The sequence below is a fragment of the Juglans regia genome, chromosome 16 (assembly GCF_001411555.2).
Source record: "Juglans regia cultivar Chandler chromosome 16, Walnut 2.0, whole genome shotgun sequence".
Lineage (NCBI taxonomy): Eukaryota > Viridiplantae > Streptophyta > Magnoliopsida > Fagales > Juglandaceae > Juglans > Juglans regia.
Window position 1 is genome coordinate 9,243,610 of NC_049916.1, and position 25,093 is coordinate 9,268,702.

General features: G+C 37.6%; 2 protein-coding genes across 3 annotated transcripts; one reads left to right on the forward strand and one right to left on the reverse strand.

The window, feature by feature from the left end:
* The first annotated feature begins 782 nt into the window (after window positions 1-782).
* Window positions 783-17,407, forward strand: LOC109018917 (RNA-dependent RNA polymerase 1). 2 transcript variants are annotated; one of them, XM_019001109.2, is made up of 5 exons: window positions 783-909; window positions 2,589-3,135; window positions 12,546-14,440; window positions 15,223-15,373; window positions 16,256-17,407. In XM_019001109.2, exons 2-5 carry the CDS (start codon window positions 2,620-2,622, stop codon window positions 17,087-17,089), a joined length of 3,396 nt encoding a protein of 1,131 aa, XP_018856654.1. In that variant the 5' UTR covers window positions 783-909; window positions 2,589-2,619; the 3' UTR covers window positions 17,090-17,407. The 2 variants fall into 2 exon arrangements, with proteins under 2 accessions (XP_018856654.1, XP_018856657.1); XM_019001112.2 differs by having other exon boundaries at window positions 2,594-3,135.
* A 452-nt stretch (window positions 17,408-17,859) lies between these two features.
* LOC109018916 (loganic acid O-methyltransferase-like) lies at window positions 17,860-21,365 on the reverse strand. The gene is made up of 3 exons (XM_019001108.1): window positions 21,227-21,365; window positions 18,566-19,234; window positions 17,860-18,292 (listed from the first exon to the last, which is right to left on the reverse strand). The coding sequence occupies exons 1-3, from the start codon at window positions 21,320-21,322 to the stop codon at window positions 17,954-17,956; spliced, it is 1,104 nt and encodes a 367-aa protein (XP_018856653.1). The 5' UTR covers window positions 21,323-21,365; the 3' UTR covers window positions 17,860-17,953.
* Window positions 21,366-25,093: the final 3,728 nt, after the last annotated feature.

The following is a 25,093-nucleotide window of genomic DNA, read 5'->3' on the forward strand; positions in this document are numbered from 1 at the left end:
ATTATTTCTAAAAAAATACAAAACAGTGATATTTTGTTACTCACACTGGAATAGTGTATACTCACTGCATGCGGGAACTTTCATAAATAAGTCTTGCTACGGATTCCGAATTCGAGATTCAAAAATTATTTTGAAAAGAGTAATTTTTTTATATATATTTTTAATTATCATAAATATTTTTTAAAAAAATTAAAAATTTACAATATTATTAAAAAATATTTTTTTAATCATTGGATAAAAAAAAAATTATCATTCAAGACATTTTTTAGATCTCAAATTCAGAACCAAAAGATTTCTCTTCGTAAATTCAGCAGAAGGCTTGGATAAGGAAAGCATAGAGGGTATAGTTGTTGTCATTACTGTTTAAGATTGGATTTGGACGGTAAAGTGATTTTAAATATTTTATAAATAATAGTAAAAATATAATAAAAAATAATAATCGAATATTAAATATTAATAAAAACATAAAAAAAATAAAAAAATAAATGATAAAAAAATATTCTGTAAATTTTCCAACTGGTCATAAAGCTTGGTTTTCCAACGCTCATGCACACCTTAATCTAACACGTGGCGTCAAAATAGAGGGCTAGAAAAGAAAACATCGAAATATCAAAATGTATAACGACTCTTCGCTAGACCCACCGATTTAATATCGAAACGTGTCGGTTGCACGTACGTCGGAGTTGTGCCGGAGGCCATGAAACCGTCAGCTTCACACGTCAGCAGGAACATGTAGGCCCGTGATGGATGGAATAATTTTCCTCTCTCTGTTCTTCGTCCTCGTCTCCTCGGTTTCTTGGCCAACGAGGCATTAATAACAGTCGTAGGTATTGACTTGGGCGCGACGACTACCCTCTCCCGCACACTCACTCTTTCTCTGGTCCCTCACATTCTTCGTAAAATTTTCTGGTGAGATTCTTGTTATAATTTCCTTCTGAAATTTTCTTTTGGTTTCTCAGTCAGTGATCTACTGTCTTTAGCTTAGTTTCAATCAAATATGAATGGCGAGTTTCAAGCTTTGTTCTGTGGGTGACTGATTTTTCTCGACTTGTTTCATGTATGTGGGCGCCTCTGTATTTTCTTAGCAAAAGGATTTCCGATCCCAGCCGTACGAGATTAGACCATTTACTTATATAAATATCTACTGTCTTTAGCTTAGTTTCAATCAAATATGAATGGCGAGTTTCAAGCTTTGTTCTGTGGGTGACTGATTTTTCTCGACTTGTTTCATGTATGTGGGCGCCTCTGTATTTTCATAGCAAAAGGATTTCCGATCCCAGCCGTAAGAGATTAGACCATTTACTTATATAAATTTGATAGCAGAACTCTACTACATTGTTTAAGATGTTTGTTTGTTTTCTTTTTCTTTCACCCGATGTCCAAGAAAAAAGTCCCGACTAATTTCGAGAGTCCAGTGAGAATTTTTTTTACAATTGCACCTCAGATAATTCAACCAAACGTTCTCCATTTGGATGTTCTCTAGCAGCCAAGAAACTCTAGACCGGAGCGTACTACCGAGACGAAAGCCCTTACCATTTGAGCCATGTTTGGTTCCCCCGTCCCCCACGGGACGAATTTGTACGGCTGCATGCCTAGAAAATGACAAAGCTCGGAATGTTCAAACCTATGGTTACGTCAACATTCTTGTGTTTCACCAAGATTCACTTCTCTTATGCAGTAATACATTAGCATTTTTAAGGAAAATTTGTTCAATAACTCTGTGCTTTGTCCAATTGAGATTCATAGCTTTTAATTTTTAATTTTTTTATAATACTCGGGGTATTTATTACTTTGGATCGACCCCTTCACCCTGTAGGACGTGTTGAGATAAATGTGATGAAAGAAGTCGATCCAAAGTAGAAACAGCACGGATAATGTTCCTAAAAAAACTACCCAAGGGACGAGTTTTAATTTGGACAAAGCACAGATCATTCCCCAAAATTTTCTGCTTGAAACACCATGTCTGCCATTGAAAGTAAATTTTCTTTTTCAAATTTTTGGGCAAAAAAGGGTTGAAAGGGCCGATCGGAGGTGGCCTCCCCACCTGATTGTGATCCTAGTTGCACTCTATCTCTTGTGAACCGCATATGATGGATTTAGATGGTAGGAAGCTGCATGCGCTCCTTCAAGTTGGGCAGGAAATTCAATGAATCAATCAGTGATTGATACTGATAATGTAAGGAATCCGTATTTTGAATTCAAGCCTAGGACTTGGTACATGTCAAAGCACACGAGAGTAATATAACGACCATTGAGCCACCACCTTTGGTGGTTTTTCATTTTTGTGTTTGGTATTCAAGTATGGGTGCTTAGTTTCACTTTTGCGTTTAGCTATAGATTTCACAGACTGTCATTTTGAGAAGTGGGGTTCAGCTCCAAGCTGTTAATAGAATATCTTCTTCTTGTTCTTTTATATTTTATTTTTATTGGGTTAATGATATATCTAATAGTATAGATATTCTCCATCCAGTTGGGTATTCAATTTTTTGAAAATTCCTGTTAAAAAAGCATAAATTTTGTTGACTTACCACGTAGAACTTGTGACTTCTAGTTTTCCCAAGTTTATAATGACTGAATTGTTGTGGCAGAAAAGAATACTGGTGAATTCACTTGGACTTGATGGGGAAGACAATTCACTTGTCTGGATTCCCTTCTAGTGTGACTGCACAAGAAGTTCAGGAATTTCTGGAGCGACATACAGGTGAAGGTACTGTTTATGCTATTAAGATTAGACCAAACAGAAGTGGGGGTCAACGAGCAAATGCAACTGTTCAATTCACCAGCAACAGACATGCTGAGTCTATTATCTCCTTGGCTAATGTACGCTTATGGTATGGGCGCTCTTATTTGAAGGCATGGGAAAGGGAGCGTGATATAGTACCAAAGCCAAGAACCTTTCTGCATAGCTTGGAAAACATAATACTGCATTTTGGCTGTCAGATCTCAAATGAAAAGTTTTCAATCCTATGGCGAGCAGTAAATGTTTGTGTGAATTTTGGGACTGGGTTGCGGAAATTTCAATTTGTTCTATCGCTTAATTCTGTGGAGTACAAGCTTGAATTTTCCTATGAGAACATATGGCAGATTGAGTTGCATCGCCCACGTGGTCAAACTGCAAAGTATCTTCTGATCCAGGTTTCTTCTTTAGCTTAGTTTAATCTTAAAGTACATGATTATCTTCTCTTGATACCTAAGTAGCAAGACAGGAGTAGCATTTATTTTTTCAAATTTGTTTTGTCAATTTTGGAGAATTAAAAAATTGCCTGTTTTACATGTTGAGCTTGCTCCTCTGTTTCTTTGATTTTTGTTGCAGTTTACTAACTTTTAAGAAATTTGAAAGAGTCGTAGCAACCTAACTGAATTGTTGCTTTAATGATCCAAGGAAGGACGAAGCCATATTTGGGCCCATATTCCAAAATGATTAGTTGAGCCTGCAATTGAAGTCCCTTGGAATTCGTTATAATAGGCAGGAACTTCTCATTTCCCCTCATTTAACAGGTTCCCTTCATATGCATAATTTGTGGGATTTTAATCTCTCTCTCAGATTCCCTATCTCCTTGTCGTGCCATTCCATCATAGGTAGCATGGTTCAAGTTCTACAATTCAGTTTGGATTAGTTCTAATACTATTTGTAGTGATTCAAGGAAGGCTTAAGTCACATTTGGGCCCATATTCCAAAAGGATTCATCAAGGTTATACTTGGAGTCCCTCATAATTCATTGTAAGGGGCAATAACTCTTAAGTTCTTGAGGGCATACATTTTCTCTCAATGGAAAGTGGAGTCTCTACTCATTGTGTTAATGCCTAAAAATAGCACAGCAGGCCGGAAGGAAAGAAAGAGTCGATCCCGGCCCGCTATGGCGATTTGGGCATTGATTGGTGCACTTTGGGGTCCTCGGTGGTGGTCCGATGCGGCTGTAAGGTATCCGTGCGTACATCCATGGCAGTGAACAAGAAATAAATGTAGGGAAAGTAAAAGAGAGGGAGACACGTAGATTTAAGTAGTTTGGCATAACGCCTATGTTCACGGGTCGTTGGGTGGGGGGGGGGGGGGGAGAATCCACTCTCATATGATTGTTTTACAGTCTCTCATCGTTGTTGTACAATAGAGATCAAAGGTCAATCTTCTGATGGTGGCCCTTTTGTTGGTGCTTTGGTCGTGAGGTTGAAGAAGCTCCAGGGAAAGTTCAAGTCTGAAAGCCCCAAGTCATCTGGTCTGTTCCCTTTATCCTTTGTCCCTTCCCTTCCTTATGTCACCTCTCCTTTTGTCCCCTCCTGACACCTTTTCTTCTCTCAGCCTTTTGTCCTCTTATTCCTTCTCTATTTCTTCTCTCCTGATAAGACCCCCTACCTTGGGTAGGGCTTGGAAACCCATTATGAGCTTGTGATATTTTATCCTCTCTAGTTGCCCGCGATTCTTAAGGCCAATTCTCTCCGAAAGAAGGCCTTGAGAATCTTTAAGATAAAATTTGCGACCGAGGTAGTCCGTTGAAATCTATAGCAAAATAAATTTCGAGAGTGGGTCCTTAGTTTTTTGCTTGTGTCGAGCGATAAAGATTTCCAAGCGCGAAACTAGGGGGAGATAGGCTTGATCGCGTAAGGTGCGAGTGTGAAGCTTGGCTTCGGCTGGAGGTGGGCTCAATCGCTTAAGGTGCGAGCGTGGAGCTTGGCTTCGGCAGGAGATATACTCGACCGCGTAAGGTGCGAGCCCAAAGTTCAGCTTCGGTGGGAGATGTACTTGACCACGTAAGGTGCGAGCGTGGATCTTGGCTTTAGCAGGAGATGTACTTGACCGTGTAAGGTGCGAGCGCGAATCTTGGCTTGGGCAGGAAATGTACTCGACTGCATAAGGTGCCTAGGAGGCCTGGCGGTCCTTGACCTTTTCCACCTGTTGACTTGTTATGAAAGTGGTGATAAGCCGGGCAGTCGAAAGACTGGACCCGCCTCTTTGGAGTGATGGAGGTCTGGCAAATAGTAAGACTGAACTTGCCTATTTGTCGTGATGAAGGTTGAGTAGTTCGTAAGACTGGACTCGCCTCTCGTAGACATGAGGGAGTTTGAGCAGTTCATAAGATTAGACTTGCTTTGTTGCCGTGATGGAGGTTGAGCAATTAGTAAGACTAGACTCGCCTCATTGACCCTTGTTGATGTGAGGGACATCGAGCAATACATAAGATTGGATTGTACTGTTGGCGCTCACAGGGAAGGTAAGTAGTCAGGCAGTTCGTTTGTATGAACAATAGTCATTGTCGAAAAGTGTATATTCATCTGACATTTTTGTTTTCAATGGTGTTGGTGAATTTTATTTTTCAGATGTGAACTGTTGTTAATGTTTCCATTTTGTCGTCAATGTTAGAGTTTGTTTGTAGTAACTCACGCAAAGTGATCAGGGAACCCGTCGACCCTCTTGGTCCACCTTAGGCGGTTGCCAAGCCCGTTGACTCGTTCCTGTAGCTAACCCGCGTGAGGCGGTTTTGGAGCTCGGAGGCACATTCACTTCAAAGGCTCATTCCCAAAGGTAACCCGCTGGTAGCGGTTATGGCACAAGTGCGGACACTCAGCGTCTGCTGGAGGAGTTGCCGTCTTGGGAGTAACGTTGGGCAGTGCGTAACACTGAACCCTCACTCTGCCGTGAGGCGCCGAACAGCCTGGGGATTAGACTCGCCTCTTTAGCCTCACGGGGGAGGTAAGTAGTCGGGCAGTTTGTAGGACCGGACCCGCATTTCGTCTTGACAGAGGTCGAGCAATTCGTAAGATTGAACTCGCCTCGTTGACCCTCGTAGACGTGAGGGAAGCCGAGTAGAGGTCGAGCAGTTTGTAAGATTGGACTCGCCTCTTTGACCCTCGTAGACGTGAGGGAAGTAAGTAGTTGGGGTGCTTGACTGTGCTACAAAAGCCAAACTGGTTAGCGTAGATAATTTGCAATCATAAGTGTGAGATTTGCTGTCACGTATGGGTTCGAATTTAGGGTTGGAAACTATTATTTTATTTATTTATTTTTATTTTTATTGTCTTTATATTTTTATTAGCATTTTAGGAAAAATGCTAACCGATAGAGTAAATTAGTGATTCCTACCCTATCAGAACCTTCATATGGTTATCTATTAGGTTTCCGTATTAGATTTGGTTCCTAGTTCAAGACCAACTCAAACTCAAAATATTCAAAATACTCTTAGAATATGATCCCTCGTAGGAAAATGTTCCTACAGTTTAGGCAATTTTGAATTATAAACAATCTCCTAAAGATTCACGTTGCCTCCCTCCCGCCGCCTATAAGAAACCCATAAGGCCTCTAAATTGTACACACAAAAATCCCTAGAGAAGAGACTCTTTCACGTAGAGAAAGAAACTCACCCGCAAGCACCACGCAACATCCCTCCCAGCAACCAACAATCATCTCGACTGACCACCTCCCATACCACCACAGAAAATGCCGGCCAACCTATTTCCGTTGCAACCACTCCCTCAGGTAAGCCCTTGCCGTCGCGCGCCACCTTTCTCCCTCTCAGTATTTTAAGTTTTCATTTCTCTCTCTCTCTCTCTCTCTCTCTCTCTCTCAGTGTCGCACCACCATCGGGACTCCCTCAGTTGCGCCGCCGGTCACTTCCAACCACCCTGAGCCGCCACGCAGCAGTTTTCTTTTTCCCTCGGTGAGTTGCCTTCCGTCGCACAATGCTCCTCTCAGGAGCGTTTCTTTCTCAGCCCTTAGGGCTTTTACGTTACTGATATTAGAGTGGGCCACGGGCCTAAAGCCTTTCAGCTAGGAACCTTATAAACTCGAAGAGGACCTATTTCTACACGGGCCATGTTTTAAGCTGGACGCAATCTTACAGAAACTGGTATATTATTTCAGAAGACTGTTTTCTAATGTTGGCCTACAATATTATTAAACCTGGATTGCAAAAATTATTACGTTGGTATTTTGTAAAATACATAATATGTAGATATTTTCTACTATTTTATATGTAAAGGACTAGATATGATATTATTGTTTTAGTAGCCATAAAATAGTGAGATTAATCAATGAATTCGGTAGATAGCTTGATATTTTTTTGTAGATTTAAGGTTTATGATATGTGCTCAAGTAGGAAAGATGTTAGGACACCTTCCTAGAAGATTAGTAACGTCGTGTACCTCGTATAGCTGACGTGCTATCACTTGGAAGTCAAGAAGCAACGCTAAGAGATAAATAGTATGATCATATAATTGCATACATACTATGAATATTATTGTTATGTATGAAAATTTGATGTGCTTATGATGGTTAAGTACGCTACGCTAAGAGGCAAGTCAAGGTTAGATTCCTTTACGATCTTTGATGAAATACGAGATTATGCTTGAATGAATGAATTTGTTGATTGATTGATTGAATGTTATAAAAAAATCATATGAGAGCCATGAGATGTTCATGTAGTAATTCAAGTTAAGTATTTCATGTAATGGAATAGTCAGATTATGTAAGCCATGTCCATGTAATACATAGATCATGCATGCCATGTTCATATAGTACTTAGATCATGTATGCCATGTTCATGTATTCTTAGATCATGTATGCCATGGGATGTCATATAACGTTCAGAGCATTTTATGTCATGTATGCTATGCCATGTATAAGGAAATGCCATGTCATGCTATACCATGAACAAGAATATGCTATGTTATGCTATGCCATTTACAAGAATATGTTATGTTATGTCATGTTATGCTATACTATGCTATGCCATGTACAAGAATATATCATGCCATGTCATGTACAAGAATATGCCATGATAGAAATGTTCATGAAGCCTAATAAACTGCATTAAGAAAGATAAGAAATGTTACGGTGCCACAGACTCAAGCATGGTTGACCACAAGTTAAGTGAAACACGGACTCAAGCGTGTCTCACTCCATGTATTTCCGTTAAGTGAAACACGGATTCAAGCGTGTTTCACTCCATGTTACTCAGTTAAGTGAAACACGGACTCAAACGTGTCTCACTCCATGTATTTCAATTAAGTGAAACACGGACTCAATCGTGTTTCATTCCATGCATTCAGTTAAGTGAAACACGGACTCAAGCGTGTCTCACTCCATGTTACCCAGTTAAGTGAAACATGGACTTAAGCGTGTCTCACTCCATGTTACCCAGTTAAGTGAAACATGGACTCAAGCGTGTTTCACTCCATGTTACCCAGTTAAGTGAAACACGGACTTAAGCGTGTTTCACTCCATTTTAAGACAAGATAAACAAGTTATTATGCATTCACGTTACATGTTTGCCCTGAGTATGTATGCTTCCGCTCATGATGATGAATATATATGTGCTATGTGAATATGTGACAATATATGTATATATGTGAAGTTATTCAGAAAGTTATATTATGTGTATGATTGGGAATTCGTGATGCTATATGTATTTTGTTAAAAGTCTTTAGAAACTAAATCCATGCTAGGCCAGATTATGTTTTACGGTATGATGTGCTATTTACTGAGTATTCGACTCATTTTTGTTTGTCTTCTTGTTTTCTTTCATGTGTAATTTTTACAGATGAAGTTTATGACGATGCAGAGCTGGATGGCCAGGAGTAGATTTAGTACAAAGAATTAGGAAGGAATAAGTGATATTCACACAAGAATTAGATCTCTTTTACGTCATTCATAGGAGTAGTGTATGTTCTTTTACTTTACGTTCAGTTTTCGAGACAATTATGTTCAAATCAGTTTTAACATTTTATCACTTTTTAATAAATGAGGTATTTCAGGATATGAATCTCTTTACTGGGCATTATGTTATGAATGTTAGTAACATCTCTATCCTATGGGAACGAGGTGTTACATTTGCGCACATGAATCGTCCTGTTGGAGTGCGACGAAGTTTTGAGGTGTGCGTGAGAGGAGCCAATGAGTAGCCATGCTTCGGCGATGGAGGTCTGGGGTGCCCGCTTGCATGTTAATGCCAAGCAATCGATTCTGATGGAGACATTGGGACATTCAAGCAGTGCCCAAGTGGAGTTGTGTAGCCGGTGTTTCGTGCCATAGGAATGAATTATGTTAGTAAAAATAGAATCCACATAAACTTAGAGAGGCAAACTAGGGTGTTTTGGTTGCTGTAGCCAATTTTTCTTTGACTGAAATTGTTCGCTGCTGGTTGTTGTTTCTTTTCTTCCTCGCTCTTCTTTTCTCCTTTATTTTCTTTTTTCTACTTTTTTTAAGCTTGTCCAGCGTACGTGTGCAGCTTTGACCACCTGGGTTGACCGTTGCTTGGGATGTGTGACCATCGCTGCATCCCTCTTGGTCGTGTAACTTCATGATCGGGTAGTTTTTACAGTGATACTGAGGGACCTCTTGTTTGAGCTCTATTGTTGTGGAGCTATGGCAGGAGAACTACTGAAGCTGAGGAGGTTGTGTCCAATCATTTCCTGTCCGTGCAACTGCTGTCCAAGACGTATATGGCTGTGCAGTTCGTAGCCGAGCAACTTGTGGCCGGGGAAGATACGACTGAGTAGCGTGCGTGCATGGCCCAGTCTGCCTATTTGCACCTAGCCAACTTGGGTGGTTGAGTTACTCCTTTTCCAAGTAGTCTAGTGGCCGTGAGAGAGTGCTGGCCGAGCAACCAGTGATGGCCAAGGTGCATGGGTGTTGTTGGCGGTGGTCGAGATGCTTGTGCAGGGCGAGATGGTGCTGGTTGAGTCAGGATGACGCAAGTGGTCAGGACAGGATGCGTGCATGGCCGAGTAACCTAGGGCTGAGAAACCATTGGCTGACGAAGGTTGGGATGGTATTGGCCGAGGTACCCAGGGCCGAGAAAGATCCATGGCCGGGAAGCTCACAATGTGGCTGGGGAATGTCTTTTGTTGAGGGACCGGGGACCTGCGTCTTCGTGGTTGAGGACCACCACGCCGACGACAGAAAATGCTGGTGTGGCGTGGTCGTCGGAGGACTTCATAGTCCGCGTGTATCCTTAGCACGCGGTGCATGCTGTGTGTGCTGCCTCCGTGGATGGTGGTCGCTCCCGTGGCGACATAGATCTCTGGCGGCACAAGAGGTGGCTTCCGACGTGCGAGGGAGGTTGGTGGTGTGGTGGAGGCTGCTAGAGGACTTCACAGTCCGTGGGTAGCCGGTGAGGTAGGCATCGATTGCGTGCTTGGCCCCCACATGTGGGGCATGTCACCTCCAAGGATGGGGGCCACTGTTGCGGCGGCAGAAATTGCCGATTGGCCAGATTGGTGGCCGCCGGCACCCTCGCCAGGCCCACAACTGGTGGGTGAGAGATGCCTTGGGTGCATGTTACCTTTCATCCTTCTTAATGTGCATGTTGTTCATGCCATGCACAATCATCATGTTCCCTAGTGCGCTGAGGACTTAGGTGCACATGGCACACTTAGTCTGTGCCCGTGTGCATATTCTGAGTGTACTGCACCCTTGCTCTAAGTGCATAATGCATTCAAAGTGTATTTAAGTGCACAATGCTCGCCTAGTACTCCCCCCCTCCCCCTCTGTGCACGATGCACCCAAAGTGCACTGAGCATTTGCAGCTCAAGCAGCGAGTAACTTGGATTTCCTACTTGGGGTTCATTTGCCCATTTTTTGCAGTAGTGTTTTTCATAAAAATAAAAGTTGAAAGGCCGAGATACTTATCTGGGAAAATTTCATCTACTAGTTCGGTGATTATTAAGCGCACTGGAAAATCGTCATTCTCCCACTTTCGGTGTAGAAAATAACTCAATCCCACAGACAGCAGCAATTGTTAATACCTAAAAATAGCACAAGAAGCTGGAATGGGAGAAAGAGTCATTCCCTGCTCGATATGGCTATTTGGGCCTTAATTGGTGTGCCTTGGGGCCCCCGAGGTGGTCCGATGTGGTTGTACGGTGTTTATGTGTACATCCATTGCAGTGAGCAGGAAATAAATGCAGGAAAAGTAAAAGAGAGGGAGACATACAGATTTTCGTGGTTCAGCATAATGCCTACGTTCACGGGTCATTTGGGGGGGAGAATCCATTATAATATGATTATTTTACAGTCTCTCATCCTCGTTGTATAATGGAGATCAAAGTTCTATATTCTAATGGTGACCCAATCATTGGTGCTCTGGCCGTGAGGTTGAAGAAGCTCCAGGGGAAGTTCAAGTTTGGAAGCCACAAGTTCATCTAGTCTCTTTCCTTTATCCTTTGTCCCTTCCTTTCTTTACGTCACATTTCCTCTCCTTTATGTCACCTCTCATTTTGTCCCCTCCTGACACCTTTTTTTTTTCCTCAGCCTTTTGTCTAGGGGTGCTATCCGCACCATGCGGTGCGGGATAGTCCCCTCCTTGCCCCCCGCCCCGCATGGGTAGGGGGTGGGGTTTTCACCCCCGCCTACTTCAATAATGGACTATATTTCACTGGGCTCAAAAATTATTCCTAAGTCCAAAATTGATCAAAAACACATTTGGAGATTGAATTTGTAAATTTAAATTTGTAAATATGACTATAATTTAAAAATTATGTAGTTTTGAAATTTGCTAGTACATATTTTGTGTAAGTTCTAGTGTAATACAAGAGTCCCACATTACTTAAGTGTGAGACTTGTATTGTCAAGACAATCTATAAAAGGGTCATCCTACTACACTACAACTTACATAAAATATTAAGTAAAAGTTCTACTTAATTCATATTACTATATTTATATATAGTAAAAATAATAAATATTTATATTAAAAAAAAAAGAGGTGCGGGGCAGGGTTGGGCCCTACCCGGCCCCCATCCCAGTTGGGGTGGGGAAGCGGGGTGCAGGGCTCCGCTGCCTACCCCTACTTTTGTCCCCTCTTTCTTTCTCTCTTTCTTCCCTCCTGATGAGACTCCCCACTTGGGTTGGGTGGGGCTTGGCAACCCATTATGCGCCCGAGATATTTTATCCCCTCCACATTGGATAAAGAGATCTGCAGAATCCTCTTTTCCATCACCTTTCAATGAAATTGGAGAAGTCTATAATTTCCAAGTTCTTGAAAAAATTATAATTTCAAAACAAGAATATACGGAACATATTTGTACAAATTTAATTGAGTACTTGTAGAGATAGAAAATCAGTCTTCATCATTAATAAATTTGAGAATAGATTCTATTTAGGACTTGCCAATGATTACCTTGGCTGAAGTTACCCTGTGATTGGAGACAGTTCAAGTGGAAGGAATGAGGCTATTTTTCATTATGACTGTTAGTTCAGCTATCTTTTATCATTTCATCTTCAGAAATTCGAACTTCCTTCTTTAATCTTCTGCACTAAGTCACAGTACTTATTCCCAACTCGACATCGTTAATTGACCAAGTGTGATGCATATATGCATAATAAATTTTTTGGCATTTACTGATCTTGTGCTAGGTTCAAATAGACTAGAATAATTTCAGTCTAGTAACGAAAATATCTGCTTAATTGGAATTAGGTTGGACCTTCATAATGATGTTTGAAATTTCTGTTGAACAAGTTTGATATACTGTCTGCAATTGCAAAAAGCTATAATTTTTTTTGTTACAGTTGCAGGACACTTGCTCATTCCTAATATGTATTTTTTTTTATCTGCTAGTTATTTGGTGCTCCACGGATTTATGAGAAAGATTCGCAGCCTTCAGACAATTTATATGAAAATCCCCTTTTCAATTTTTTCAAGGATATCCCTGATGACCAATGGGTCAGGGGAGTGGATTTTACCCCATCATGTTGCATTGGGCAATCTTCTTCATTGTGTTTGGAGCTTCCTCATGGCCACCAGCTTCCAGATTTTCGGGAGAACTTTGCTTATTATAAAGAAAGTGAAGGAAGATATATTCTGGAAAGTGGTTCTACTTTCTCTTGTAATCTGGATCTAGTTCCTATTGTTGGCCCTTCTCCAGGTGTTGATTTACCGTATGAAATCTTGTTTAAAATTAACTCCTTGGTTCAGAATGGCTGTCTTGCTGGACCAACACTTGATGTTAGGTTTTATCGCTTGGTTAATCCACGTACTATAAACATTGACTGTATAGAACATGCACTGGACAAACTCTCTCATATACAGGAATGTTGCTATGACCCATTGATGTGGCTCAATGAGCAGTACAGAAAGTACCTCAAAGCAAGGCATCCTCCAAAGTCGCCTGCTATATCAGACTCTGGGTTGTGTTATGTACGCAGGGTTCAGATAACACCTTCGAAAGTGTACTTCTGTGGTCCAGAAATTAATGTATCAAATCGTGTGCTGCGCTATTTTCGTGATGATATAGATAATTTTCTCCGTGTCTCATTTGTTGATGAGGATTTGGATAAAATGTTTTCAACAGATTTATCTTCTCGGGTGTCTTCTGCAAATGAAGATAGGAAAACTGGAATCTACAAAAGGATTCTTTCTGTTCTCAGAAATGGCATAGTTTTTGCTGGTAAGAAGTTTGAGACTCTTGCATTCTCATCAAGTCAGTTACGGGATAATTCTATATGGATGTTTGCTTCAAGACATGGGCTTACTGCTGCTGATATAAGAGCCTGGATGGGAAATTTTTGTCATATTAGAAACGTGGCAAAATATGCTGCCAGACTGGGTCAATCCTTTGGCTCATCCACAGAAACGCTTACGGTTCATGCACGTGAAATTGAAATTATACCTGATGTAGAGTTAAAATGGGGTGGAGTCAATTATGTTTTCTCTGATGGAATCGGGAAAATATCCGCTGAGTTTGCGAAGAAAGTGGCTTTGAAATGTGGCTTTAAAGGATCCCATCCATCAGCCTTTCAGATTCGATATGGTGGGTATAAAGGTGTTGTTGCTGTTGATCCAACCTCACCAATGAAATTATCATTGAGGAAGAGCATGTCCAAGTATAAAGCAGATAACCACAAGAAACTAGATGTCTTGGCATTTAGCAAGTTTCAGCCTTGTTTTCTGAATCGCCAGTTGATCACTCTGTTGTCTACCCTTGGTGTGAAGGATAACGTTTTTGAGAATAAACAAAGACAAGCTATAGAACAACTGGATGCTATACTAAGAGATCCATTGAAGGCACAAGAGGCTCTTGATTTGATGTCCCCAGGAGAGAATACTAACATTCTAAAGGAAATGCTCATGTGTGGTTACAAGCCTGATGCTGAACCATTTCTTGCTATGATGCTGCAGACATTCCGGGCATCGAAATTGTTGGAGTTGCGAACCAAAACAAGGATCTTTATTCCAGATGGAAGAGCAATGATGGGATGTCTAGATGAAACTGGAACCTTAGAATATGGTCAGGTATTTGTACAATTTTCTAGCACTAGACACAAGCAGTCGTTCAATGATTCCATCATGTTCGGTGACCATGGATCCGATCAGCATTTTTTAGTTACAGGGAAGGTGGTGGTTGCCAAAAACCCATGCTTGCATCCAGGCGATGTGCGTGTTTTAAGGGCTGTAAATGTGCCGGCATTGCACCATTTGGTGGATTGTGTTGTTTTTCCTCAGAAAGGATTGAGGTAAATTAATCTCCTAATACTTTTATGACTCTATGGTTTTGAATTATGTTTATCAGTCTCCTATATATTTGAACCTTCGTTTGAATTGAACTTAATTTGAATTATATGACTTGAACTATACCTTTTCTTTATTCATTAATAAAATTCATAATTTTTATTATTATATCAAAAAAGATTTCAAAATCAAACCAAACATCTTCAAATATGAAAAGTACACTTTCAACTTTTCATCCAATCATTGCCCAAACACAAAAATCAAAACAAAAACTACCCTAGAAAAAATATATTTAAACAACTTTTCAACTCTACCTCTTACTTTCACAAACTCCCATACAAAACATATTTAAAATTCAAAACTTAATAAATGACACATCTGAGAATTCTCAAAAATTCTCTAAATTTCTCAAAAATCTTGAAACCAGACATGCTCTATGTTTCTGTCAAGAGTTCTCATCATTTGTTGATGCTTAACCGAACCAATGTTTATTTATATCCAAGAAATATGGCTCCTATGGATTTGGTTCAGTGAAAGATAATGACACTTACCATGGTCATAACAAATAATCAGGATTTTATATTTTATTTTATTTTTTTCATATGAAGGCAGCAATTGAATTATATGTGATAGAATGTAGTTTGTTGTTCTGAAATCTAGTTGTTTGAAAATTTTAACATGTTATTATTGGCAGTGCTGCTTTTATTTGATTGCACTTGTCTATTATTCATGAAAATTTTCCTGTAGACATGGATAACTAATATATAAAATTTAAATGTAATACAAGACCACATCCCAATGAGTGTTCTGGAAGTGATTTGGATGGAGATATCTACTTTGTCTGTTGGGATCCTGAACTTATCCCACCTCGGCAAAACGAACCAATGGATTATTCCCCAGCAAAAAGTATGCAGTTGGATCACGATGTTACAATTGAGGTATTACTCTCTTAGATATATTGTATTGTCAAGTAATTTATGAAGGTTATTTTTTTCAGAAAAAATTGTCAGTTATAAAAATTTTCGCTTATGCTAAGCTCTTAGGTTCTTATTCTGCTTTCCTATCAAGATATCTCATTGTTGCACTTCATTAATCGTGATCTCTTTGTGGTCATTATACTGGTCTTTTGGTGAACGCATTCAAATTGGTTCTGACAGAAGATTAAGGTTTCGTTTTGAATGTGTTTCTATCCATTCTTTCTACTGGACATACTTGGATGAGTGGTGAATTAATGTTGCATATTGAACTTATTCCTTGTTGACTATTCTCTCACTTTCCAAGACATGATTAGGTTTTGATAATGTAGTGTGCAAACAAAAGATTTATATGAGCCCATGAAAAGATTATGGTTTAGCAGTTTCTTATGTTAAATCTTCTGTCTTCCTATTCTGAAAAATAGATATCTTTTACGCTTTGATGTCTATCCAGTGGAAGTTTGTTAGTTTGTGCTGCTTTCAATGGCCACTTAAAATGGGACTTCGTGTCAGGGTTGTGGTCATATATAAACTAATCTCTATATTAACGTATAATAAATGGTAAAGTTGGATTTGGCAGACAGAATGATAATTGCAAATGACGCAGCTTCAAGAATGTGTAGTAGCTTAAACATTTCAGCATCACACAAGTTGGAATTGGATGAAAATCCTTCAAAGCCATTGCATTAACGAGTTATATTCATCTACAATTTTTTTTTTTTGCCTGTGAATTCATTGAAATTTAAGCTTCTGCTCAATTTTCTATTAATCCTCATCACTAAAACTCTGAAAGATAGTGATTTCCTCAAATTCCACTGCAAAAGAAGTTCATTTCTTCTGGTACAGGAAGTCGAGGAGTATTTCGTCAATTACATAGTCAATGACAGCTTAGGTATTATTGCCAATGCCCACACGGCTTTCGCGGATAGAGAGCCCCAAAAAGCAATGAGTGGCCCATGCATAGAGTTGGCAAAACTATTTTCAATCGCTGTTGATTTTCCAAAGACTGGCATACCAGCTGAAATTCCACGTGAGCTTCGGGTCAAAGATTATCCAGATTTCATGGACAAGCCAGACAAACCCACATATGAATCACACAATGTGATTGGAAAGCTTTACCGGGAGGTGAAAGATATTGCTCCCAATAATGCTTCTTTTAGGTCCTTCACTGTAGAAATGGCAAGGCGTTCATATGACCCTGACATGGAAATTGATGGATTTGAAGATTTTGTCGATGATGCTTTCTTCTACAAAGACAATTATGATTACAAGTTGGGGAACTTGATGGACTATTATGGCATCAAAACTGAGGCTGAAATTCTCAGTGGGAATATTATGAGAATGGCCAAGTCTTTCACTAAGAGAAGAGATGCAGAAGCAATTAATGTGTCTATCAAGTCCTTGAGAAAGGAAGCTAGAGCCTGGTTCAACGAGAAGGGAAGTGGGTTGGATTCTGGAGCTGAGGAAGTGTATGCAAAAGCTTCAGCATGGTACCATGTCACGTATCATCCAAGTTATTGGGGTTCCTACAATGAGGGTATGGATCGAGATCATTTTCTCAGCTTTCCATGGTGTGTCTATGACAAGCTGGTCCGCATTAAGAAGAATAAAGCAAGTATTACGAGGGCTCTGTACATGTCTTCTTTGGAGCACCAGTTCGGTCATGAATTGCATTTGTGATGAGAAGCTCGCATCGATTGTCGCCTCTGGAACGTTTGATGATATCTGCAGCTTGCATTTCTCTTAGACCTTGTTGTGTGTGCATGTGAATAGGAAGGGAAGAACTTAACTCAACTACTTAATATTTACTTTTATTGGCTAATCTTTCATCAGATGTAAAAATACCTAAGTTGATGATGAGACTCAAAAGTTGATCGTTTTGTTGTATATGTCGTTGGTGTTAAGCTTCTCTTGGTGTATGGTGACTAAAAGAAGTGGTTTTGAAGTCATCATTTCCTTTGAAGATTATGGGTTAAAGCACATCTCTTCAGATACTTCATCCCAGCTATAGTAGAAGCATTGAGGTTCAGGCGTGTTTTATTTTTTATTTTTATTAATGCAAAGCCAACAATTGACAGTATTACGAGCAATCATGCACTAAGTTGGCCATACGGTGTTGTTTGAGCTACGATTGGTATGAGTTTGGAAAAATCAATTCCAACCAATTTCCATCGAATTTGAATTACTTAAATTGGGCAATAAAGGAGAAATGTGTCAATTTTGGACCGACTTCCATTTAATCTCAATCTTCTTAGGACACTTTTTACCATATCCTAGGCATGTTCTCATTCAATTACATATACACACACCAAATCGATACCATTTGGATTCGTTTTTATTCCCAATAAATACAAAACCATATCAATTAATCTCATTTTCTTGGAGTTTTGTATTTACATTCAGCTGGCATCACTTCTGGGTTTACAATATTACTAAACATTTTTCGGCATTCAAATGATCAGTAGTGTTTTGAGAGAGATACAGAAACAAGTTTGCGAGACTTGGGACTGGGAGTAACTCTTATCTCTACTTAAAAAGCTGGCATTAGATGCGTTTTAAAACAATAGAAAGCTGAGTTCCTGCCTGGAATTGGGACTCCAACAGGTCGGAAACCTCGTCAATTTTCTTAGAGAATCGATAGAACAAATCATCAACAATCTCAGCTCCAAAATGTTTACTGATCATACCCTCCAGGCCAGCTCTTCTTTGCATCATGCATGACTGCCCACTAATTGGGGCATCAATTCCTGATCGAGGGTTTTGTATCTTCATTTTCTCAATTCTAAAACACCCATTTCTTTCCACAATCTCTTTCATTTCCTTGGGCGAGGTAATATAGAAAGGCAAGTTGAACAAGTCCACCTGTTCTTCACTTATTAATCCCTGCAAAAAGATTTAGCCATTTTGGCCTTTCACGCATGCATGAATTGAAATTTGTTCATGAAACAATGTAGAACTAGGAGAGACGAGAGAACATTCAACCTCTACCAAACGGGTCATCATGTATCAGCTTTCATTTTAGAAATTTAATTTGCCAGATTACTCATATGCTGACTTTTAGTGAAGTTCAGCAAAACTAGTTTTAAGGAACTTCCTCTTAGAAAGCCTTGCAATGAAAAAGGTTATATGTGTGTGTGTGTGTGATCGTTGACATACCTCCTTTGCCATATCCATGAGGCTGGACCCCAGGCAATCAGACATCAATCCGTGTGCACTGGATTGGCCCACATTTGGGATAGCTGGCATGATAAGCACCATTATTCCATCCACAGCAAGCTCTTTAGCTCTAGCATCAAAAAAGGTTGCCATATCCTCTGCAAATTGGGCTGCATAAGCATGAGCTACTTCATCTTGGGCACAAGTATAGCTAATCCTCCCCTTGTTCCATGCCGGAGAGTTCTTGTTTAGCAACTCTTTTGGCACCTCAGAGAGCAATTGGAGTGCGTAAAAGGAATGAACAAAGTGAAGAGAGGATTCGGGGAATAACCGGCCGTGGAAAGACCCCGGCACTCCGGCCGCAAAATATGGCCTTTCAGGTGGAAGAGTAGTAAAGAGGGTATTGAAATTGTTGGATGGAATGTCATTGAAAAACACCTGGAACTCTGGTGTATGAGAAGTAAGACCTTGAGATTGGTACTTGTGCTGCACAGCATCTATTATATTTTGCATGACATGGAAAGTGTTTGGTCCAGCTGAACATCCTAAATCTGCTATACGAAATGTGCTTTTTGAAGTAAAGGAAAACTTCTTTACATCAAGCTTCTCTGCAATTGCATCATCGATCATTACCTTTGCGACATTCATAGATTCTTTCTGAGCTTCTTTCTGCAATACAAGTTGAGTATGTGAATATTGTCTCCTTCTCACACAATCATTATTAGCATCTTTATGGCCATAGCCATTACTCGCAGGGTCAAGGCTATTATTCTGAAAATTTATTCAACTTGAAAGTTGGACAAATGTAGTCAACATAATAAGTTTAATTGATTGCTTGATGACATTTATAAAGTTTGGCTAATGTAATGAAGGTGATAGAAAATCAAAGTGGCAGCCAAATGAACAGAAACATCAAGGCCATGAAGATTGAGAGCATATGCTTGGGTATAATCTTAAAAAAAAAAAAAAAAAAAAAAAAATTGCAGAAGAGTACTCGAATCTCCAGCAGAGTAAGACACGGGGACTGTTGACCAAATTTTCTAGACTTTTAGGGATGGCCTTTACATTCTGTCACATATATATAGCGATTGCCAAGTAGTCGAAACAATTGATTTGGTCTAATATATATAGTAAAATTTTACTTATCATCCTTACACCACACACTAACATATAATTTGTCAGTTTTACTATTTTATTTTATTTTTGAAGTACACACATGATATTGATTTGTAAACATGTGTGTTTAAATAGAAGAATAGAAATGACAAATCACATGTCAGTGTGTGGTATAAGAATGATGAGTAGTATTTCTTATATATATTGCCAATATTGGTAAAATTATTTGTACATGCGTACATAAATTTATTTTAGAGAATGTTTATTACAGTTGACTTTTGGGGTATATTGTCAACAATCTGGATATTAAAGAAAAATTAAATTTTGATATGAAATGTGATCTAAACTTCATAGATTTTTTTGCACTTTCCACTAAAAAGAGAGAAAAAAAAAAATTATCCATCATATACATCTTAATCACACACATACAAACTCGCATATAGTTTGTATGTGTGATTAAGATGTATTTGATGCATAAACCTTTTTTTTAGTGTAAAGAACGAAACAATATATGAAGTTTAATTAGATCACATTGCATATCAAAATTTAATTTTCTTTAATAATCAAGACATGCATAGAATATGAAATTCAAGTAAACATGCATAGATATATAATAATGCCAAAATCAGAGTGGAAAAAATGAATAATTCCAAAAGATTTGCAAGTAAAATGTCTAAGATCTTGTTTGGGAAGTGAGATGAGATGAAAATTTTGTGCATAATAGTGAAATGGTTTGAGTTAAGATGTTTTATTGGGTTTAGGAAATGATCAGAGATAAAAAGTTGAATAAAAATATTAAAAAAGTAAACTATTGTTAGAATATAATTTTTTAATATTAATTTTATTTTAAAATTTGAAAAGGAAAGTATTGTTTTTTGTGTATTGTTTGTAAGTTTGGAAAAATTGCAATGATTAAATGAAAAATTTAAAAATTTAAAGTTGAAAAGTATTTTGTATTTGAATGATGTTTGAGAAGGAAATTATGAAAAGTTTTGATATCATTTCATTTCTCAAACAAGCCCTTAACCTTATCTTGTGGCCTCTTAAGACTGTTCCTTGAACATTATCAGCATTAATTTGTACCATGCATGCATGATTCTGTTCTTAAGTAGTATTACCAAAACATTCTTATGCAACAGTATCTCTAGTTGATAGGATTATTAAGGGACTATTAATTCTGCCTAAAATATTTATATGAACAGTAGTAAATATTGTAAGATCTACTACTTTACGTGCATATAGCTATTTCATTTAGGCTTTGTTTGATTTTAAGAAACTTCTTAACTCATAGCATTTCATCTCATTTAATCATTATAATTTTTTTAAACTTCTATATGAAATAAAATAAATAATTCAACTTTTTCAAATTTTAAAATAAAAATAATATTAAAAAAATATATTTTAACAATATTTTAAAAAAAATTTCCCAGAAACCTTTGTAACGATCGTATAAGAACTCAAAGCAATATGTGATGCACTAACGAAGAAAATGCATGCATGCATGCTTAAATGGGGGGTACTAGAAGTACTTGAAGAAGATGAAACCTTGAAATCTGAGCTTTTGGCGTTAATGTAGGCAGCGTCTCCGGTATTCATTGGATAAGATTCCGGCACTGATCTAATTTCTGTGCTACTGCTCATCTCTTCCGATCGCCTACTCTTTCTTTCCCTATGAGATTCTCTGGTACTTAATTGCTAATTTTCCAGTTTTTTTGCATGCCCGTGAGAGCAATATTTTGCCCTTTTTATTTTCTTGAAATTCAAAGGGTCAAAAAAAGTAGGTACTTTGGCACAACGCACGTGGGATGACTATTTTGTTTGCTCTTACCTTCTTCAAATTTGCCCGCTGCTTTGATATTATTAAATAAATAATTCTACGTATAATCGTGAAGTACGTAAATATCGTATAATTATTTTGAAAAGAAGATTATTATAATCATAAAGAGATTACATAAAAGTAATCATACAAACTGACATGATTTTATGTGATCCGTTAGATCTACTTTACAATAAAAATAACTTTATAGTCTGACGAATCACGTGAAGCCACATCAGTCTGTGAAATTACTTTTGTGTAATTCATTTGTGAGTAAAGTATTTCTTTTTTGAAAAAGAGTAAGGTCTATTATTAAAAAATTAATTTTTTTTTTCATATGAGTCTCATGTTTTATTCATTTTTTTTTAAAACGATTACGCGACAGTTATACAATTCACGATTGTAAATATTTTTTCTCTTATTAAATATTATAAAAAAAATTTATTTGTAATCTTATAGAAAATTATGTGTACAATCTTATTAATAAATGAGCATAAAATGAGAAAAATATCATTTTAAAATGCATGCACGGGGCTAATTCCGTGTCTGCCCTGCTTGCATGCACGCACGCACCTACTTTCATTTGAAGACACCAAGGAAAGTTAAAATGCATTTTGATGAAGAGATGACTTTCAATTTTAATTAATACAAAGGAAATATAATGTCATCTTTGTAAAGCCATAATTAGTTGGCAACATCGATGAATCAATTCATAACACGACATGTCAGTCTGGTCAAATGGGGAATCGGTACTCTAATTTCAACCCACATTTCACACCCATTGGTAATGTTTCCCTTTATTTGATGTTTGTTTTTAATTTCTGATTGTCTTTTCTTCCACCTCCCCACATTTATTGTTTTTTTTTAAATATATTTGTACCTATATTTTCTCTCTCTTTTTGGTCTTCAATTTCTCTCTTTGTACTTGCTCAATGTTAAACTATATTTGTAGAATAGGTAGAAAAAGAAATACTTTAATCATAAATAGATTATATCAAATATTTTTTAATTTTAAATGTTTAATTTTTTCATCTAATCATTATAATTTTTTCAAAATTTTAAATAAAATATAAAAAAAATCAACTTTTCAAATTTCAAAATAAAAATTATATTCAAACAATTTTTTAACTTTATAATATTTTTATTTAATTTTTTCTCTCTCATTTCCTAAAATTCAATAAAACATCTTAATTCAAAATATTTCATTATTGTTCACAAATTGTTTTACTACTATTTACATATATTTTTAGTATCCACAGAGGCCCTAAAACTCCTCACAACGATACAATACAAGAGATTGCATTTTTTGGGAAGAAAATCTTTGTCCAAAAATGTAATTTTTGTCCTAAAAAATTTTTGGAGACTAGAAATTTTCATCTCTATTTTGTCTTAAAATTTTTTTGGCATCCCTAAAAAGCTATTTTAGGGGCAAAATGTGACTGACTCGTTCAAAGGCATTCGAACGAAATTTTTGACGAAACGGTTTCATTCCAAAATACTATTCAAATTGAATATATTCGGTTCGAACAAATGGGTTGGTAATTTAATTAAATGACAAGAATTTGATTTCTTTTGTATGAATGAAAAAAATGTTCGAACGCTTTCTCATTGTTTGAAAATCTTGGTTTGTGTTCAAATATAAATAATCCGATCGAACGTTTTTGAAAAAGTTCTAATGAAAATGTGTATTTGAACGGTTTATTGTCCATTCGAATAATGATGGGTTTTGTTAAAAAATAATGGTATGCGTTCGAATGCTCACACATGCAGAGTGTTCGAACGTAGTAGTAATCTATTCGAACCGGAGTGATGATTTCATTTTCATTCAAATGGTTTTTGTGTTGGTTGTTCGAATGGCGACAATAATTGTGTTTGAATGTTAATAATTAATATTGATTATTATTCGAATTGAAGATTCTTCATTCGAACGGTAATCAATGATACAGTAAATGAAAAATTTGAAATAACAAAACTACATTTAGAAATTTATAATTAAAAAATCACAATTGTTCAAATGTTGCATTAAAACATGTTCTAAACTTAGTGCAATAAGTCAAAAGACATAAAAAGTAGAGAAAATAAATTCTAAGTTAGTGATGGCATAAAGTTATGGGACATCATTAACTACATTTGTTAAAACTTTTTTTGGGATTAAATTTCCATTTCCCTAGGTCTATTTGTTGTTGTCCTCTTAGTCATCCTACATATCCATTGATCTTCCAACCCACATTGCTTGGACTTCAATTATTCAATCTTGAGCCTTGCTTATTCAAAGTCTCGACATTTGTTATTCTATCTACTTTGAGAAGAGGATGAGGTTGAGGAGGAAGGTTTCACACAATGTCGTAAACCCCTCAAATATCCCCAATGGGGTCCAATAATTTGAGAAAAAAACCCTCAACATTGTTAACGGAGGATTCAACAGACTCAATATTTTGTCGAAGTGAAACCATCTTCTTTTACAAAAAGTAGAAAAGAAAACTCATCAAAGGTAGTATAAATAACATAAATATTATTAGGCAATAAAAATAAATTAAAATAACATAATTCCTTCTGCTTCAAAATTGGTCCAAAAACCATCGCTACATGTTTGCGATTTAACATACAATTGAGTTAGATTATAGTTAGTATGACTATCTTGTTCCTGTATGTTATAACTTTAATAACAAACTTTGATATGTTAATATTTAAAGGGAACTAGTATAACGTTACAAATTTCTTTGATAGTTGATGAAGCGATCTAGAACCTGCATGATGATGTATTGTTATATTTGCTCTATTTGCTTTGTTGACGATACTCCATTGCTGCAAGAAGAGAAATAACGTTATTACTATATTTGTTTCATGCATCTAACATATAACATAATGAAAGATAGTAAAGAAATTACATGGTATGCTGGATCTTCAAGCACATCACAAAGTTTCTCACATTCTTTTGGGTGCATGTTTTGGAATGGGTTCTAACTTCTAACGCGCCGCTGCTACACTATTAAATTTTTTATTGTGTGCATGTCATCTACCTTTATACCTATAGAAAGCGTTATTCATTAGCTCATCAGATATGGGTTGATAACGACTCCTTTAGTTTGATATTCGAGGAGTCGGTATTAGTATCTCAGCAGACAGTATAGATGAACTTCTTAGCATCCCCCGTGAGGCGCTGCATTGCCACTGATTTTAGGGACAAATGGTGGTGATGATACCGAGGATGAGGCTCTAGCATATGATGAGGTTCGTCGGTTGATGATAGATGATTCAGATCCTCCATATAATGACAACAAGGTTATCAAACATGTTGATTGTCGATCCTTCTATCACATTCTAAATTTGATTGTCTCACATCATATCTATCCAAAGAAGCACAAGACAGATTTCGACAACGAACGAGCTCGACTAATATTATGAATAGCATGAGAAGAGCCGGTTGATCTGCATCTATACTTCCACATCCACATCCGATATGAGTCACAATATTTGACTGAAGGTAGTTGCAGTGGCATGTAGTGGAACTAGGAGTGATTCAGCTCGTACGGATGTCGATGTAGATACAGAGGCTGTAGGGACAACTACCAAGGAGATGCGATCTTTGTTCAAGT